Genomic DNA, 20737 nt, shown 5'->3' on the forward strand with positions numbered 1-20737 from the left:
CATTTTAAAGTCCCTGATGGGTTTACATTTCCTTTCTGCTGGAGTCCTTCTCTTTGCATCCTCTGCCTGTGCTTTTCCTCCTGCTGCTGCTGAGCTCAAACACAGCTGTGCTAATACACCAAAGCCACACAGCTAATCCATACTCCTCGGATCTATTTTCAGGTCTCATTTGGCAAACAGAAGGGGGTGAGGTCAGTGTGGTCATAAAAAGGAGACAAACCCTTGAGGTGTGTCCTGGGCCAGTCTCCCAAGGATGCTGATATGGGCTTTAGTTTTGTGAGAATCATAGAATCATTGACGTTGGAAAAGACCTCCAAGGTCATTGAGTCCAACTCATGAACAATCATCACCTTGTCAGCCAGGCCAGAGCACTGAGTGCCACATTCAGTCACTTCTTGAACACTTGCAGTGACTCCACCACCTCCCTGGGCACCCTGACTCACCCTTTCCATGAAGAAATTCTTCTTGATGTCCAACCTGAACCTCCCCTGGCACAGCTTGAGGACAATTTCTCTCATCCTGTCCCTCGTTCCCTGGGAAAAGTGACCCTACCTGGGTACAACCTCCTGTCAGGGAGCTCTGGAGAGCCAGAAGGTCTCCCTGAGCCTCCTTTTCTCCAGGCTGAGCTCCCCCAGCTCCCTCAGCCTCTCATCACAGGAGCCTTTAAGCCCTTCCCCAGCTCCACTGACCTTCCCTGGTCACTCCAGCCCTTCCATGCCTTTTTTGATGTGAAGGACCCAGAACTGGACACAGCACTTGAGGTGTGGCCTCACCTGTGCTGAGTACAGAGGAAAAATCACCACCCTGGTCACTAAACTTGGCTGAGTTTTACCAAAGGTTCTGAACATTGCCCACATCCTGAAATCCCAGGTGTTTGTCCAAGAGGAGCTATGATAGCTCAGTTGTCCTGGATAAGTGTCATTGTTGATAACTCCATCCTGCCAACCAAAATATGTCTCCTGGATTGTGAGGATGGAGATGTTCTCCTCCTCCAGTCTCACCCTGTCATGCAGTGACAATGCCCAATCCAACACCCCTCAGAAGAACTTGACTTTCTCTGAAAGAAATTTGAGCCCTTCCACCCTGACTTATTTTAAATACGCCTGGGAGGTCTCATGAGTAATGTACCTCCACAAAGAGATCTCAGAAAACGTACAGATTGTGCAGGAACATAAATTTTGACTGAGCAAGTGATGAATAGAATGCAGAGCAACATCCTCAGATTTCGGGCAAAGAATATATAATCATTCAGTGGTGTTTGCGAAACATGTCAGGCTCTGTCAGGAAGAAGGGTTATAAATAAATGTGAGGGAGATACTTTAATAATGCTATTTCATATACACTCAATAATGAACTTTAATTATTTCTTTGGGTTTCTTTCTTCTTTCACTGTAGCAGATGAGTCAAGCCCAGATGTGTAATGAAACTGACACTGGCATCACAGCATTTTCTTTAGAGGTGGCTGAAAGAGCTCTATGGATCAGCTGTCAAATCATTTCTCCTCCTGTGGGGTTTCCTTCATGCGTCTCACCCAGAATTTAATTCCTCCACATATGGCAGGAGTGAATCATAGCGCAAGGAATTTTCTTGATGGGAAAGATTTTGCAGGCAAGCGGTCTTCTCACATCACTTGTCCTGAAATGAAGCCAAAGTCATCTTTATCATAGGCAGTGGAGAAACCTGCCAAGAGGAACCAGTTTCCACGGCATGTGAGGCTATAGCATCTATAACTTTGCATTCTGAAACTATGAAAACTAATTTAGAGCTTATCTGTAACCTTATCACCAAATATTTGCAGCGGGGAACGAGGAGATTGATTTGTTTCCTGCTGTGATGCTGGGAATTAACAGAGGATATCAGGAGGAAAGCTCTGAGGTGTTAAATGTAATGATGTGGATAAATATGAAATATCTCACCCATTCCTTGGCTTTTCAGTAGAAACTCAGGGAAATGAACAGAGGAAGGTGTCACATCACTCCTTTTGCAAAATGACTTCCTGTCAACGTCTGCAATGACTACATGACTTTCCTGAAGAGGAAATCACATGTGATGAATCTCACTGAAATACTTGCATCCTCCCTTCCATCTTTCCTGCTCTGTAAGCAAGGAAAATGACACCACAACCCTACTGAAAGAATGTTCTTCAAGTCTCCTCACCATGAAGGAACCATGGGCTGATTCCTGTGCTCTCAGAGACAGGAGCATTCAAACTCACCAAGGGGCCATACAGAAGTGTCTGACTTCACTTCCCAGGTCTACTCCCATTCCCATACCCAATATGCCATGCAAAACAGTGGATAAACAAACCAGGAAACTCATCAGTACTGCAGACTGCATGTTAAAATCATTGCATCTGATAACTACTCAACCTATTCCTCTTTATAAACACATCCAGACCCACCAACCTCCACTTCCTTCTGAGAATCATGAGAAATCAGAACAAAAGAAACAGAACAACAACTCCCAGACGCAGCAAAGCAGAAAACCCTGGCAGGACCTCTGGATTTGTAGAGAGATGAGCCTGGAGCAGGTTTGCTGGTGGGACTTGTGACACTGTAGAAGTGACCCACACTGGAGCAGGGTGAGGAGGAAGAGCAGCAAAGAAACTTGTGATGAATTGGCCCCATTTCCTACCCTCCTGTGAGGGAGAAGGTAGAAAATTCAGGAGTGAATTCTCCTGGGAAGATGGGAGGAGTATAGGAGAGATGTTTTAAGATTTGGGTTTTGTTTCTCATTATCCTACTCTGATTTTGTTGGTAAGAAATTGAACTAATTTCTCCAAGTCAAGCCTGTGTTGCCTGTGACAGTAACTGGTGAGTGATTTCTCCTTGTCCTTATTTTGACCCACAAGCCTTTTATTCCATTTTGTCTCCCTTGATCAGCTGAGGAGGGTGACAGAGCAGCTTTGGTGAGCACTGGTGTCCACTCCACAAATGGGGATGGGTTCTTCCCCCTATAGAGAAGAAGCCTCTCAGTTTGCAAAATGTTTGTGATCTGCAGGGGCATCTACTAAAATTCAGCTTTTTTCAGCAGGTTTCCCAGCTCACCTCCTGTTTTGTATCAAGTGTCATGTACAACAACCAGTTTGTAAACAAAGAAGCACTTCCAAATAAAACAGTTCCCAAAATAGCCCACAAATCTCTGTAGTAAACATTTTAAAATCTTTGTCGTGGTGGTCAGTTAATAATTTGCAATGTTTTCTGGCTCTTCACAGCTTAGAAGGGGAAAAAGCAGCACTGGTGGGATCTGAGATTGAGGAAGGCACAAGGGCAGAGTCAAGAAGGGAAAAAGGTGATTAAAGGGATTTTGTGTGAACTCAAGCCTACAAGGGGTCAGTGCCTGTAGGCTTGGGAGCAACAAGCAGTGTCAGGAGGAGAAAAAGGTTTTATAACACTGGATATCATCAAGCTCAGAACAAAATGTATCTCAAAACAAGCAGGGTTGGTGTAGAAAAAGAACACGAATGACATCCCACATACAAAGAATGCTTATTTGTAAAATAAATCCCTTTGTATAAGGGACAAAACACATAAAAACCAAAGAAAAAAAGGCAGACACCAAAATATTTAAACAAAAAATAAGGTTCTTTATAAATAAAAAGCCCTTTCCCCACTTTATTTTTCTTCAAAACTCTCCCTCATGCCTTTTTTCCAGCCTGGGACTGCCTGGCAGCTCTGACCAGGCAGGCAGGTGTCCAACAGGTGAACACCATTTGCTATCACCAATAGCTGCTCTCACACAGATGAGCTGAGCTTTCTTGTTCATTTAAATAATTCTGAACCTTTTGAAGTCAAAAATAGCAGATTAACACTACTCCCTGCTACACCAGAGATGTGTCACCATGTCACCCTCTGCCATTTATCAGATGACCTTCCAGACCCTTCTGCACCTCAGTCAGGTGCATCTATGGGTAAGAGCTATGTCGACCTTTGGGTGCCAAAATTCGGTGAACTGGGTAGAGAGAGGATCTGCACAGCCCTGTGGGCTCCACTAAAGATGAGAACCAGATCAGCTGAGACTGAAAATAACCAAACTCCCAGCAGATGTGACCTAAAGCTCAAATTCCTCCTCCCTAGGAACCTCAGAATTCATCTATGTATACACTAAATCATTAATATTATAGTTATTTCAACCCCATTTATTATGTATGTTGTCCTTAGCACAGAGAGGGGACGTGGAGCAGATTTCCACAACTGAACAAGGGACTCTGGCTTCAACATTCCCATAACACATCCTGTTTCACCCCAACTCTGTCAAGAGTTTATTCTCATCTCAGTGATTCATCAGGGCTTCCCTGGCACCGTTTTCATCTGAGCACAGGAAAACCAGGACTCTGTACCAACAGAGAGCTGTGCCAGCAGATGGCACTCCAAAGTGTGCAGCATCCACAGCTTCCCTCACCCCACTCCCAGCAACTGCTGTAAATAGGTGGTTTGGTTTTTTTTTTCCCCCTGTGCGTGGCTCTTCAGTGGTGCTTTTAATCATGCTTAAATACAGGGGTCAACAAGGAGGCTCCCACCGTAGAGCCATCAAACTTCCCAGTGCTCAGCTTCCAGAAGAGGTCACTGTGTTCTGCTGCACATAAAAGCCACATTCCCATTCTCTTTCCTCAAATCATCCAACCAGCTACAAACTGCTGGGCACAGAAAGGGAGAAAACATCTTCCTCACTCACCAGAAGTCAGTTATGATTGCAAGCAGAGGTTTTCATTTTTTATGTTTGTTTGCTGGTTGGTTTTTGGGGTTTTTTTTTTTTAGGGCAATCATCTGTGTTTCTCAGCACGTCACTGCTGAGCTTTTCATGGGAATGTAACCCAATACAGAAAGGGGAAGGGGAAGGGAAAATCCTTCTTAAAGCAAGAAACGTTGCAGATCAAGAGATTCAATTGTGCCAAGGGTAATATTGAGTTAAGGTTCTAGGAACCATCTCAATAGTTTTATTACATTCAGGACTTAACAGACTCAGTGAAGGTAGAAAATAAAACACTGCAGCTTTTCATTTCATCCAAGTGAGGTGTGCAAACCACAGCTCACAGAAAACCCAGGGCTTGAACAGACTGGAAACAGGATCTTCAGCTTTGCCCCATGGAAAGCTGGGTTCATGGAAATAAATATTTATTTCATCCAGTTTCTCCTTAGAGACACTAAATGTTTCTCCATGACAGACACTCTGTGCCAAGGAGGACCTTGGGAACCTCCTGTCTGTGGTGTGAGTTTGGCTTTGGGAAGTTGCACAAACCGGGCAGAAAATCAACTTTCATTTCCCCATGAGGAAGAAACTTCTTTGCTCTACCATTCCCAGCTCCTTTCCAGCATCTGGAGGAGACACTGCTGAAGTTGAGCACTGAGAGGCAAGAGGGTAGACTGAGGCCCTAACAGGTTTAGGGATCAGGGAAAAGGTCCTCTTTCCCCATCCCAATTAATCCAAGGCTCACTGGAGTGACCTAATGCTGATCCCAGGGCATCACAGGGTAGCACAGCTTTAAATAAAGCAGATAAATGAAGGAGACACTGCAAAGCCTTACTGAGTTTTACTGCAGGGGACACTGAGATGCAGTATTGTCACCTCAGTGCTGAAGTGACAAACTGCCCATTTGAACAAGAGGAGAAGATCTGGGATGGCTTGGCTGCATCACTTCCCCAGGATTCATTAGCAGTTTCCAGGGATGAGCAGGGACAAGGGTGATGCTCAGCAGGAACCAAACACACAGCACTGATTTGCTCCAGTGATGAGAACATTCATGGCTCAGTTTTTTCATTCACAGAAATAATAGAATAACTCTAATTAGAGAGGATCCATAAGGACCATCAAGTCCAACTGCTTTCCTTTCTTATCTACAAAAGCATATCCAGGCAATTTTCACCAGAGTTTGTCCCTCACTTCACATTTGGGACAATTGGGTGAAAAAATCTCTTAAACTTAAAGGAATTATTTGCTTCAGAGGCACCTTCTAAAATCAACAAGTTTGTGAGATTGCAGTGGAGAACCTCCATCTGTGTTTAGGTGAACACATTCATTTTATTTATCACACAGACTGTTGCTATCAGCTCAAAAATAACTGTTGGAAATGTTATCTGCACCTCATGCCTTATCCTACAGAACCTGTTGTATTTTATAATGACATTATATATAAATTACCTCTCTGGTATAGGTCCAGCTTTATGAGTTAACTCCAAAGGTATTTCAGCATCCTGGATTGTCATTAAAAGTGAAGATGAAACTCTATAAAAAACCAATACATCAGTGGAAGTTTAAATTGGAAAAAAACAACACAAATCTGGATTACAGTTTTCAGCTGGGCACCAGAACTGAGGAACAGAATAAAGAATCAGGATTATAAGTGTGATTCTGTGTTTCCTCATATTTTCATTGAATCAGAAATAACTGTGATCAATTTAAAGAGCCTGAGCAACCTGATCTAGTGAAAGGTGACCCTGTCCACTGCAGGAAAGTTGGAACAAGATAGTTTTTAGGGTCCCTTCCAACTCAAATCATTCCATGAGTCTATGATTTCATAGCTGAGATGAAGCATGAAACAGCACTGCCTTCTGCACAGGAGAGAAAAGGGTTAAAAGACTTTAAGTTTTATGGTGGAAATAACACTGCTTATTTAAACCCTGAAAACAAATAAGATGTGCCCTAGAAAGGTCAATAAATACTACTTTTGTCTTCACCCTGCTGCAGCAAGGGTTAACCTATTCCCAAACACATTTTTTCCATGGGAAAACACCATTGCTGTCCCCATTTAATCATGTGATAAATGCAGCCATCAAAGTGGGTTTAGAAGAATACAATTTCCTCCCTTTCAATAATTCATCTCCACAGGGGGGTTTAAATGTATTAAATAACACTGCATTCACTTTGGAGCAAGGTGACACACTCAGTAAGGTTTCACATTTGTTACTCCACTTGCTGCATGTGATCTTTGCCAGGGCAAAAGTCAATTTAGACTCTTGCAGTGCAACTTAGGGAAGCTGGGGTTGAAGGAGGGGAGCTGGATGGGGTGGTGTGAGCAGCCCCCTCACACCAGCAGGAACCACTTCCACTGGGCAGAAACTCTCACTGTATAATTATTCTCCTGGGAAAAATAAAAAAAAAGGAATATACAAGGAGTCAAACCCATGAGTTAACAAAATTCAAGCTTTTAATTCATTTTTTTAATAATTATAGTACTGCCATTGTGGCCACACACACCCTGCAGACCTCCATTTCATCAGCTCTGGGATCTTGGCCTCTCCTCTTCAGCTGCTGTCACACAGATCTGACAGTGCTGCCAGAGGTGACCCTCACTGCCCAGAAAAGCTGCATGCAAGGACAGAGCTCTCTGATCAAGGTGAGTGTGCATCAAACTACCACTGTATTTATAGTTATATTTTATTCTTTTTTATTTGTATTTATGTTGATGTAGATATCTACAGATATACATATATATTTACAGATAAACAAATCTGTGCCAGCAGTGCTGACTGGAACCATGAACTGCCCACACTCACTGGGTAAAAAGCAACACTCAGAGAGGAAAGAGGATTCAGAACTCCTCGAGACCATGTTTGGATCTCTTGTAACAGGTGGAAAACACTTTTCCCATCTAGATGGGTGCAGCAACCTCCTCCATGAATGAACCTGGTGTGGCATGAAGATGTGCATTTGCAGTATTCTTTAAACTTAGCAGCTGGGAGTACCTAAAGGGAGTTCAGGGGAAGGCTGGAGAGGGATTTTTAGCAAGGGCATGGAGTGATAGGACAAGGGGGAATGGCTTTAAGCTGAAGGAGAATAGATTTACATTGGATATTGGGAAGAAATTTCTCCCTGTGAGGGTGGTGAGGACCTGGCACAGGTTGCCCAGAAAAGCTGTGGCTTCCACGTGCCTGGAAGTGTCCAAGGCCAGGTTGGATGAGGCTTGGAGCAGCCTGGGATAGTGGAAGGTGTCTCTACCCATGGCAGGGGGTTTTAACCAGATGATCTTTAACGTCCCTTCAAACCCAAACCACTCTGTGATTCCACGAGACGAAAGCACAGCAACCACAGGCAGCCACCACCAGCAACGGGGAAAAAATATTTGCAGAGCTGTCTGTGTCTCTGGGAGAACAATAATATGGACACCAGCTGAGTGATCTGTCCCAGCCTCTGGGCACAATATGGATTTTTTCCCTGTCAAAGTGCTCTCTGCCATTAGCAAGGCTGGTTCATGGCAGTGTTTTCATCCCATGGCCCCAAACGCCTCCACGCGACCTCGGTGTCACCATTCCCCTGCCAGCAGGGCCTGTGCCAGCGTGGGCTGAGAGAAAAGTGTCTCCCAGGATTTGGGAGCATAAAAAAGAGTGTTTTCAGAGCTGGGGGTGAGGCTGGCTGGTTCCAGACAAAACAACCCTTCGGATTGTGGCTCCGGCAGTGACTCAGAGATGAGGTAGAGGAGCCAGAGAGCTGCTCTGGAGGAGGTTTGGTACAAAAGAAACCTTTCCCTCGCCTTCATCCTCTGCCCACACAGAAACCTCTGTCCTTTCTCACTCAAACAGAGGGAAAAAATAAAAAAAAGAGAGAAAGAAAAAAGAGAAACATGCAATGGAACAAACAAATTTTAAAAAAAAAAGCCTGAACTAACCAAAACCCAGCTAGAGAACACTCAGTTCTTTGCATGCTGGAGGAGGAAGCTGCAGTTTCTGCTTTCAGCAAACATGGGAAAAGGGGGTTTGATCCCATGGCAGACATTCCATAGTGGATTGCCAGGGAAGATCCACAATGCTCAGGTTGGTTGGGCAATTTAGGAAATGACAAGTTCCCCCCAAACTTGATCATACATGTTTCATTTTTATATAGGTTTGTTCTTTTCTTGTTTTTCTTCTCTTGTAGAATGAGGAGATGGGAATGTTACCGGAACCTCATACCTCCAGCTTTTGCAAATTCCCTCAATTCAAGATATAGCAGCATTTTGGGGTGTTTCTTACATGTTTTAACATGCAACACTGAAGTAGTCCAAGGCTCTCCCAGCTCTCCCATGAAACCTGCAACCAGCAGCAGCAGTAATCTGGGTGTTTTCCCAAGAGCTGGGGTGCAGGATTCTTAATTTGGAGTTTTACAGTTGACAAATGCTGCATCCCTTACACAAAGGGAGTTTAATGGTTAGTTAGTTAGTGAAGTTCTGTGCCTATAAATCCCACTGGAATTTTTTTTTCAAGATTGTGGGCATGCTGAGAAGAAAGGACTTTCCCTTAGACAAGCTGGAAGCAGTGCAAGGAGAGTACATTGGGACATTCAGAATAGATTCCACCTCCCTTGAAAATACAGGGACCAAATTAAAAGATTAGGTCTGAATCTATTTCCATCCACTTATTAAATCCCTTCATGAAAATCTATTTCTCTACCCCCAAAGAGGCAGAAAAAGAAAAGAAAATATTTAAATTTTCTTAAGAAAATTGCTTTAATGACTGCCTTAAAAAAAGCCAAACTCTTTAAAACCAAACAAAAGCCCACACTTCAGTAAAGTCAAGAAAAAATAACTGTGATTTAAATGCTCCATATTGACAACCCTAGGAACAGGGAAGTGGGTTGATTACAATATGGCTTTTAATGGATGCACAGTCATTTAAAACAAAGTTGACATTATTGAAATAACGCTTTTTACAGAAGTAGCTGCATCCCAAACGACCTTGAAAAGACATAGCAATTACTACCACATATGCAAGATAAATTATCACCAAAGCTATGGCTTGATTTCCTGAGATACAGCAGCCAGGCTGGAACATTAGGAACTGGGATGAGTTCTGAGATGAGATAGTAGAGTCAATAAGACAAATGTGTAAATAAAGAGCTCCATTTGTAGGGGCAAAAGCCCTGTTTTGATTGTGGGAAACTAAATTTTGCATTTCAGGGAAATACACACCACGTCCTCTCACAAATGTGGAAGGCAGTTTCAAACATGAGGAGCACAAAGAGCATTAAAAACTCTTTATTAATTATTGTTCAAAATAAGCTGTTGATGTTGGCTTAGCCTGTGAGATCCTCAGGGTGGCACAAGGGAGTATATTTTGTGTTTATACAGCACCAGCCATGACAAGGACCTGGGGAAAACAGAACCCCAAATAACCAAAGTCATTACACACACACACATACATATATGGAGTTTATACAGATGTTATTGCCAAAAAAAGTTATTCTCTCATAAAGACAAGGAGTGGATCTTGCTGCCCCCAAATGAGAATTTTACTCTAATCACGTAAAAAGAACGACTTCATAAACACAGGAAGAAAGGGAGAAATGATGCTTCCTGTGGGAAGGAAGTCCATTTAAAGCAAGAATAAATTGATGCAGTCAAGAGAAAAAAAAATCCAAACTTGTATATGCAAATAGATGTTTATTACCCATCTTTGTGCTCCTAAGAAATATAATTTACTGACCTTTGAGAGACAGGTCAAGTAGGCCCATAGAATGAGAAACAAAAGGCATCTTTTTGGCAACTGCCACAATCTAGAGCAGTAATTATCCTTTCCTCTCCCCGTGAGCAGCAGGAAATGAAGAGGGATGCCATTACACCATGACAATTACTGTAATTTTAATTTCTAAATATTGCTAGGAAACTTTCCTCAAAAAACAAAAAAAGAAGAAGTCTGTTCAGATTCTTTATGTGGTTTTAGACTAAAACTCACTCCTCAGCTCAAACAGAGCTGTGCTTCCCCTTCTCCCACTCCCTGGGGGGAACCACCCACAGTCTGCACGGTGAGAAAAACCCACTTTCCTCCTCGTTAGCAGAGAAGAAAGGATTTCAGAGAATCACGAAATGGTTTGGGTCACAAGGGACCATCAAGAAAATCTTGTCCCCAACCCCCTGTCAAGGACAGGGACAACTTCCACTGGACCAGGCTGCTCCAAGCCCCATCACTTGAGTTCACTCAACCACGGGCACAAAACCAGATTCTTTCTATCAGAAGCAGATGATGTTGGTTGCACAATTACTACCAAGAATTAAAAAGAAGGATTCTTTTCATCTCCTGTGCTCAGAGACATTATTGGCTCTGTTGTGGATTTTCCACAGTCCACCATTAATTATTTCAATGTTATGGATAATCTATTCTGTGTTATTAGAACATTATTTTATTATATTACATTATATTATATCCAGTCGTTGCACTCTGGGCTGGATGTCACCCAAAGAGGACACCTTGTCCAGCCTCTCCTGCCACTGACCACACTGCCCCAGGCTCCAGGGGACACCTGAAACACCTTGGTGGGTCTGTTCAGGGGGAGAAATGGGATTTGAAGCCCATCTGCCCCAAAAACAATCAGGAGCAGAGGCACCATATCCCCAAATGCTCTCTCTGCTGTAGGCTGCACCAGCAATTCCCATAGACTGGAAACTACCTTCCAAAATTCCCCTTAACGAGCCTTTTGAGGTCTCATTTTGGCCAGTAGGTGAATCTTTAAAATTACATTCACACATACTAGGGAAAAGGCTTTTTTTCTTTTTTAAATTGCTGCCACAAGGTGCATTCAACAATGATCATTTAGTGTAGTAAAAAGTTGTGTCTCTCAATATATGCACCTATAGAACTCCATCGATTTGTCTATCCACAAACACATTCCTACAAACACATATTTGATTAAGAATTTATATAACTTCAGGCTTCAAGGAATTTTAGATCAATGCCTTTATTTTGCCTTTATAAACAAATAAACTCAATTAAAGAGTACTTACAACAAACCACAACGGGCAGGAAACTAATTTTCCCAAGGCTTCACATGGCAATTTTTACCTGTTAGGTGGGTCTAGGGAATCAATTACTCCCTAAAGGGGAAATTATTGGAGCTTTTGTTACCCAACATCCCACCTTTCCCACTCACCAGTGGGAGAGAAGAATTATCAGGACAGGCATCCAGAAAAACAAGCATTCTTCAGACCTCTTACAATTTGCCGTAATGAATTAAAGTATAAATAAAAGAGAACAAAGCCCTGCAGGCAAAGCAGTGTTTGAATCAAGGCTGGATCTGCACCAAGTCACTGTGCAGCTTCACAAGACCCATAAATCAGGTCTCCTGAACATATGTAGTACTTTGAATTACTGTATAGGGTGTTAACTTTAATGCCTTAATATATTCACATAGTGGTCAGGTTACAGTTCCTGTGGGAACCATAAATTTGCATGTTCTGGCCAATCTGCTGCTGGGAAAAAAAAATGATAATAATAAGTTGAAACTAACCACACCACTGCATTGCCTTCAGCAGGTTTTCCACCTTTAATTTCTCTCTTTTCTGTACTTGAGGGAGGAAGAAGAGGAGATGTGTGAAGCTGCAAACACACAGGGAAGCTGAAGCAGATGTGAATTAATTTTTATCCTTTTCCTGCATGAAGACTGGTGTGTCCCCAGCCCAAGCAAGTGTCACTGCACGAAAAAGATGTGCTCTTGGGTGTGATCAAGCCTATTTCTGAGTCAGAACCATCTCACCAAGGACATGCCACAACCTCTTTTTTCGTAATCCACCAAATGGCAACTACAAGGAGAAACAATCTGAGCTGATCCAGTTTAACCCACTTTCTGCTGATTCTGCCTGACCCACACCAAACTGATACTGCTGAAGTCTCCCAGTGGTTGGATTTTACCTGATTTGAGGCAAAGAGGGTTGTTTTTGTCCCATTCTTCCTCCAGCCTCTTTTTGCTTCCATTACTCACTTCGAGATTTGAGTATTTTTGTATTTACCCTATTTTTTCCCATATTAAAACTCTGGTTGCTTCCAGAAAAAGTTGTTTTTGGAGTCATCAACAATTTTCAACATACCAAAAAAAAAGGCTGGTTTCATCCAGGCTTGCTCCCAGCACCAGCAATTGTCAGTAATTAACACTCTTCATTTTAATTGCTCTGGTTAATGGCCAGCAGTGTCCCACATCCCATGGAGCAGCCATGGTCACCACAGAGTAATCCAGGCAAGAACAAAACTCACAGAGCTGTTTCCTCCTCTGCAATCCACTCCACCAACAGCAGCCAGACAAAGTTGGCTAAAAACCCAAGAATTTTTGCAATATCGATGGCATGAAAACAAATCACAACTAATTTGCACAATATTACCCTTCTTATCTCTGAGCTCAGCTATCAAACCTGATAAATAGCTGATGTACATTGAATTTGACCACAGTTAAAGGATATATTATTTCTGCTCCTGGTTAACACAGATCAGAAGGAGATGAACAAAAACAAGTTGTATCATTTTTATCAACACAGAGCTGAAAAGTAACATCTGTGCAAAATTGCCCCAAAGATGGGAACCCTCAGTCAGGATAAAGGAATTCATCAGCCCTTTGGTATCTTAATTTCATGTCACTGACACCTAAAACCAATAAGCAACAATGAGCTCTAAGGCAGAATTGTAATTGCTTGAAATGTGGTTAATATTAAAGCTTTGGGACATTGACTTGCCCCAATGTGGGGTCTTCAGTATTTCTTATATACAGTAAAGAACTTGTAGAAAACCAGGTGGCACAACAATGTGAGGAGAGAAAAGTCATTAGGAGAGAAAAGTCATTAGCAAAGCAGAAATTCTGTTGACTGCCCCTTAAATGAAAAATAAAAAATCAAGAATATCAGAAATAATCACTGAAATTAGGCATGAGCTCTGGGTTTTGATGGCACAGTATCAATTGCAAATAGCTACAAGGTTTTCAGCATGTAGGATTTGAGAGGCCAACCTAATCTCTGTTGGACCTTTACTGCAGCCAAAGGATCTCCTGGAATCAAACCTCTCTTGGAAATCTTTGGAGATTTCTTAAAATCACACATACAGTTATTAAATCTATAGTATTTTGCATTAATATTTGTGAAAAACTACACATATATGAGTAAAAATACATATATATTTACATCAAAATATCTTTATACTCAATAATTTGCATATGTTCACAGGCACACATGCATCTAATTATATTTTATATATACATTCACATGCATATACATATGAAACTAAATCTATGCATAATATATGGAGTAATTAGAGTGCATATGAATATGTATATACAAATCAGAACATATATGTATATACTCTGATTACCTATAGTATTTATTCATTGAAAAATTTCCTAATATGGGCTAAAAGAGAATAAAAAGGCTCAATTTGCATATGCATCTAATAGTTAACCACAGTGCAATGTAGCCAAAGAAAGCAGAACACATAATCCCTCTTAAAACTGGTGACAGGTTTGATAAAAACTCTCCATTCCTTCCACGAAATTATCCTTGGAATGTGATTTCACTGCGCCTACAAGCCCAGCTTCCAGGAAAAGGGGGTGGAGGACTGATTTTTGATGTATTTCAGAGTAGACAAAACTCCCATCAAGAAGGGAAAAACAGTCCCATGAGGACAGAAAGCAGAGAATAATTAAACAGGGTCTTATATAAGTCTTTTTATTCCCTGAGTCCTGTTATCTTCCACCTCCAAAGACGTCACACATCTCTACAGGAAAAACACCTCACTGGCTTCAATGTAGGCAGTGGAGAAGCTCCAAGCTCTTCAGCATCATTAATGGGGTTAGAAAATAGCTTTTTTTTTAGCACTGTACTTACTGCCAAACACAGAGACACAAGTGAACTCACCTGTTTGGTGCTTCTCTGCCCAGTAGGAAGCAAAGCTTTGGATTTCTCTGCTATTTTCTGTGAAAAGGAAAAGAAAAAAAAAATATAAGAGGGAAAATGGCTGAGAAAACAGAGTCCAAATATTTAGGGAAGGAGTCATATGAAGCTATTTTCTTCTGCTTTCTAAAGAAAAGGACACAGAGAAAGCTCTTACTCTTTAGAAAAAAAACAGGAGCATAAGGGAGTATAAAAGCATTGAAAAGTTCAGTCTTGCAGGCATTAAAAGTCTTCAAAGCTTCCAGAATGACAAGGTTATCAAAACTGAAACAGGCATTTAAGGAATGACAGCTAGGACGTGGATAAGTAGCAATTTATCACTCAGATTGGTTTCCTGACGCAGCCGGGCATTCACAAACTGCAGTGGTTAATTTTGGCACCTCTGAATTGATGACAGTTTTTAAAATAAAAGAAATCCAACCTAGATATACAGTTCAAATGGATTGTATTCATGAACATTATGGAAAAGAAATCATTAAAAAGATGTGTGTGTGTATATGGAGGTGGAGCTCTTTACCCAAATCATTCCAACTTCTCATTTAATACACAAAATAATTTCATTCAAAGACCCCACACTCAGTTTCTTGAATAGAACAAATAAATAATTTAAAACATGAGGCAGTACTAGAGATGATGCAATTCTATTACACAACAGACGTGCTGTTGAACTGCAATTTTAGGTGCATCTACCTATTTATTTTATTTTTAAGGCATAGGCAGCAAGTGCTGGGAAATCAATCAGCACAGAGTGTCTCTAATAGAGACACACTATTAAATGCCTGTTGTCAGCCAAATTTCATTACACCTGTATAATTACAATAGATCCTCCCCATTGTTGTAGGCATGCATCAGACTCATTAAAGTGATATAGGAAAGCCACCAGAGTTTGTCCAGGTTGTATTTTGATTAATCCAGATTTATCTCCTAACTTGCATTGCCGGGGGGAGAAGCAGTTTGGGGATGCTAAATTTAAGCCATTACTACAGTGTTTAAAAGCAAAGCAAATCTGCTCATCAGCTGAGCCTCCCCAGGGTAAAGAGGGTGAGCAAGAGGCAAATGAAGGAACTGAAGCTCAGGCTTTGTTTGTTTTATTAAACAGCTTGATCTTGAAGACAAAGACATGCCTGGAAACTTTCTGGTTCAGCCAAATAGCACAGCAGAGCCAGAAGGTGGGGTAAAATCTGAATAATCAGTGCTGCCTGCAGATTTTCTGTAAGCAGAAAAGGTGAACTGTGCAATCACTTCTCCTCTGAGAGTGGAGATGCACCAAAATAATGCCATGGCTAAGCCAGGGGAAATACATCGCCCTGAACTCAGCACTGGTGAGGCCACACCTCAAATCCTGGGGTCAGTTTTGGGCTCCTCGTGGCAAGAAGGACATTGAGGGGCTGGAGAGTGTCCAGGGAGGGGAATGGAGCTGAGGAAGGGTCTGGAGCATGAGTCTGATCAACTGAGGGAGCTGGGGAGGCTCAGCCTGGAGAAAAGGAGGCTCAGGGGTGACCTTGGCACTTTCTCAAGCCCTCTGACAGGAGGGTGTAGCCAGGTGAGGGTCAATACTTTTCCCAGGGAACAAAGGAGAGGGGAAGAGAAAATGACCTCAAGTTGCACCAGGGGAGGTATAGATTGGATATTAAGAGATATTTCTGCACACAAAAGCTTGTCAAGCATTAGAACAGGCTGCCCAGGGAAGTGGTGGAGACACCATCCCTGCAAGTGTTCAGTAAATGTGTGGATTTGCCCCTTAAGGACATGGTTTAGGTGGTGCTGGGTTGATGGTTAGATTTGATGATTTTAAAAGTCTTTTCCAGACTTAATTCTATGATTCTATTATTCTATGATTCTATGATTCTATGATTCTATGATTCTGTGATTCTATGATTCTATGATTCTGTGATTCTATGATTCTATGATTCTGTGATTCTATGATTCTGTGATTCTATGATTCTATGATTCTGTGATTCTAGGATTCTAGGATTCTAGGATTCTAGGATTCTAGGATTCTATGATTGCTGGACTGACAAAGTAAGAAAAGAGGGAGGAAACTATACAGTAGCAACCCTGTGGAGATACTCCAGGCTCCTGGGAATTATGTTCACTCACACTTAACACATTCCCAAATCCACAGATGGAAGGGTGGAAGCAAGAGGAACACTCACTTTCTGCACAGCTCCATATCTCTGGATGGCATCTGACAGCTGGTTCTTCAACCTGTCCAGCTGAAGCCGTTCTTGCTGTTTTGGGAAAATAAAGAAGGCTGGTTAGCAGGTCTATAGAGATAAATCCAGTAGCAGCCTCTGTCTGTGACCATGGGAAATTGTCCTGCTGGGAGACACCAAATAAATAAGGTGGGTACAAATGGTATCCTAAAAAAGTCAGTCTCACTGGGGCTGCCAGGATGCAACAGGATTTTATTTTAGGAAATGAGAAATTTGGCCTTAAAGGCCAAAGCAACTAAAAAAATGTCACTTTGGATATTCAAGATGGCATTGGAGCAAATGAACCAAGGGATTCTCCGATAAAAAGTTCTTTATTCAGATGATAATTCATGATAGAGTTGATCACCTCATTTGGGAGATTTATTGGGCTTGAGAGGTCCATCAGGCACAACATTCCTTCTGCTTGGTCTGACTGTTGGAAAGCAGTTTATCTTAAGGTTTTCTGAAACATGAACCCAAATATTACTGCCTTTCTGGTTGGAGCTTCTCCAGCAAGATTTAACTCTATCTTTAAAAAAAGACAAAAAGTTTTTGGAAGGAAGAATGCAGTCAGCCTGATGTGACTCTCCAAAGCATTTCCAAATCTCTGCTCCCAGAGGGAATGACCAAACCCAAACAGTGTCAGGCAATGGAAGTTCTCCTGCACCCTGGATTTCAGATTTCACATGTGCAGGAGCTCACATGTCCAGGTTTTACAGAAGGGAATGCAAGGAACTGGGATGTCACCTTAAAAAACAAGTGGCAAACAAAACCCAATTTACACTAAAGCTACTTAACAGAAGTGTTCACTTTACAGCCATTTCAGCTGTTTCAGAAAACTGCTTAAGAATGCAAAAGTAGATTTCATAAAGGATGGGATAAACATCTTTAATTTTTATGGCAGTATTTTCTCACACAGAAGAATATCCCAGACTTACAGTTCTTCATGCAAAGGTTTAAAACCATTTTCAGAGCAGGGCAAGTATCATTATTCCCATTCTACAGATAAAGGTCCATAAACCTTATGTTTGTTGCACATGCAAAATAAGATAAGATTGTTATCCTGGAGAGCTGATCTTATGCTCCAGCATTTCCCCTACCAAAAAAAAAAAGAATTCCAGAGCTACCTTTGTGTTTACATCCTTTGAGGTTAGTTTAGAATGAAGCCCTAAAAGAGCCATTTTACATCAGTCTCCTGATTCACTTAGAGCAGCATCTTTGCTCCTGCAATACTATCAATTTGCTCAGCTGGGCATCCTGACTCCAACAGCTCCAGCAGCACTTGGAGATTTATGGGAAGTCAGAGAAAGCCCCATATTGCATCTCATTGGCAGTGCATTACCAGGGGAAAATAAGGAAGAAAGGGGAAAAAAGCTTTTTTTTGGTTGTTTGTGTGTACATGCAAAACAATCCACAGAAAAATGGATTGGTGAGGACTAACCATAAAGCTCTGGAAGGTTTTTCATGCTCTGAGTAATTTTATGGGAGGAGAGTTAGCAGTGCTACCCAAATTCCCAAGAGGGACTTACTGACCAGTAGCCAATATCCACCAAAACAATTTATTCTATATAAGGAACAGGGGCTACAGGCTTTCTATCAAAATTTGTAGGTTTAATTACTTAAACTGCACACTGTTAGAAAAGAAGAGTTAAAAAAAATAAAATCTGTTAAATTAATTGACCAGTGAGCAGAAAAAAAGTTATTATGTGATGTAATAGAGAAGAGCAAGTTTATTCCTCATATCATCCAAAATTGTCTGTGTGTCTATTTCCTTCAGCTCTTAAATATTTTCCCTTCAACTTTGTATTTTTTTTCCCCATGACAGTAAATCCTCTTCTCCTGAAAGCCCCCATGGGCTTCAAGAGCAAATAATGACATCCTTGTGTGGCACTGTAATTGGGTTTAATGTGACCTTGCCTGATTCCCCTTTGGACCCAATTTATGTCACAAAATAGAGCCTGGAGATCAGCACAGAAAACAAGAGCCCAGATCCCAATATCTCCAAGGCAGCATCTTCTGTTTCATCAAGCTCAGATGTAATTATGTAAGAAAATGAAAAAAAAACAGTTCTTGCTGTCCATCACCAATCAAAACCACATGCTAAAAATGATCCTGGTATTAAGTTTGATATCTCCATGTGGAAACAGTCATTCCAGACTTCCCTCCCCATCTTCTGGAGTAGACCATCACCCATTCTTTTTTTTTTTAGGCAGGCTGAATTGCACATGGTGTTTCACAGATTACAAAGGTAGCCTGGGGTGATCCAACTTTTAAATCCTTCTCTCATCTGCCTGTTGGCAAGTGCCAGAAATCCAGGCTGTAAAAACCACTTGGACAGAGAGGAGTTGTGTGTTTAGAGCAGCCTTGTTTCTAGATGGAAGGGCAGTGAGAATAGAGTTGAAGTAATACAGGACTCTGGAAAATGGCAGGAAGCAAGTGAGAATAAAACATCGATTCAGGAAAGTTCCTGACTTAGAAACCATATGGATTCTGGATGCAAGAATGTAACAGAAATCAAGTAGAAAATGACCATATTTTCATTTCAGGTGCTGAATCACCTGTTCTGTGGGTGGAATTTCTCCTCAGCTCTCACACCAGCTGGAATCTCCACAGTTTGCTTCTGTTCTTCTCCATGATGCACATCATGGACCAAAGTCAGCAGGAACATTTGGGGTATGAAATCTTTGTAGGAAGGTAAAAAGCCTTCTTTTCATCCAGTCTTAGCACTGGGGACAAAGGTGTGGGGATTATTCATACCCTGTGACACTGATGCTCATAGGAGTTGAACCTACAGATGAGAGCCCAGTTTGCCCATAAAACATGGGATTTTCCAGGGTAAATTGTAGTTCAAAGTTGGGTAAATTCTAATTCAAAATCCTGCTCTGATCTGGCCACAGCCTGTATCTATCTATTCCCAAAGCTGCCTTTGCACTAGCAGACAGCACTGAGGGAGTGTCATATCCAGATTTATTCCACAGGTTTGGCCTTTTTGGACACTTAACACATTCCCAAACTCACAAGTGGGTCTTGAACAAATGCCAAACTCATGTGAAACCAGAAGATTTCTGCAATATTTTCACCCAAACTAAGAGAGACCCTGAGAACGTGAACTAGTCAAAGGCTTTGTTGCCGAGTTCTTGATTTCCAAACTCACATTACCCAGTTTTGAGAGGAGAACTGGTGTCTGCAGCTGTTTTCCTCTGGGCCTTTTCTAAGCAAAAACCACACTTGTGTAACAGGAAATGAAGTTATAGCAAGACATGGAGCTTAGCAGCTTTAAAGCACCCACTGCCACTTCTTATTTTCATTATTCCTCCTTCCTCATAACCCATCACTCTCCCCCAACAGCATCTTGAGTGACACATACCCTGGATGAGCCTCTGACAATCTCAGACAGCTGCTTGATGGCTTTGGTGCTAGTCGTGATGGTTTTATTAGTCTCCTGCTGGGTGGCATGCCTGCAGAAGAGAAGAGATGATGGCAATTGCAATTGAAATTAATTGCATAATGAGGCACTTAGAGAAATTTATCAAGCTGCAGAGCAATCGAGACAACACAACACACAGCAGCCCACAGAGGCACAGGAGAGCTACAGGAGTTTTGGGTCTTGACCAGCAATGGAAGCCAGGAGGAAATGCTGGGAAGGAGCTGCCCAAAATATTTTTCCAGTGTTCAGCACGAAGATAATGCCTGTGAACCATTCAAAGGGAAGGGATAAGGTAAAAACAGGGAGTGGAGAGGGAACAAGGCCATCACAGAAGGTTGGCATTGCAAATTTTCCAGGAAGGGCTGTACAGCAAAGGGAGATGGGGCTGGGGAGTTGACAGATGGCTTGCCCAGGAAAATATTGTACTCAGGAGAGAAATCTGAAATTGAGCAGGACAAATTTACTTACCCTGGTCATCTACCCCTTAATGACACAGTTTCTGCA

The 20737-nt window shown here is 41.8% G+C and overlaps 1 protein-coding gene across 7 annotated transcripts in view; it reads right to left on the reverse strand.

Annotated features, from left to right (window-relative positions):
* Nucleotides 1-20737, reverse strand: part of TSNARE1 (t-SNARE domain containing 1) — a 442869-nt gene that overhangs the window by 227782 nt on the left and 194350 nt on the right. For all 7 annotated transcript variants that reach the window (XM_085053686.1, XM_085053689.1, XM_085053691.1 and 4 more), the window contains 3 exons: nucleotides 20174-20264; nucleotides 16768-16842; nucleotides 14576-14632 (listed from right to left, as the gene is read on the reverse strand). In XM_085053686.1, the coding sequence (XP_084909812.1) occupies nucleotides 14576-14632; nucleotides 16768-16842; nucleotides 20174-20264 (223 nt within the window). The remainder of the gene's footprint in view (nucleotides 1-14575; nucleotides 14633-16767; nucleotides 16843-20173; nucleotides 20265-20737) is intronic.

Source organism: Lichenostomus cassidix, chromosome 2, assembly GCF_008360975.1.
Source record: "Lichenostomus cassidix isolate B80296 chromosome 2, HeHo_3.0, whole genome shotgun sequence".
NCBI lineage: Eukaryota > Metazoa > Chordata > Aves > Passeriformes > Meliphagidae > Lichenostomus > Lichenostomus cassidix.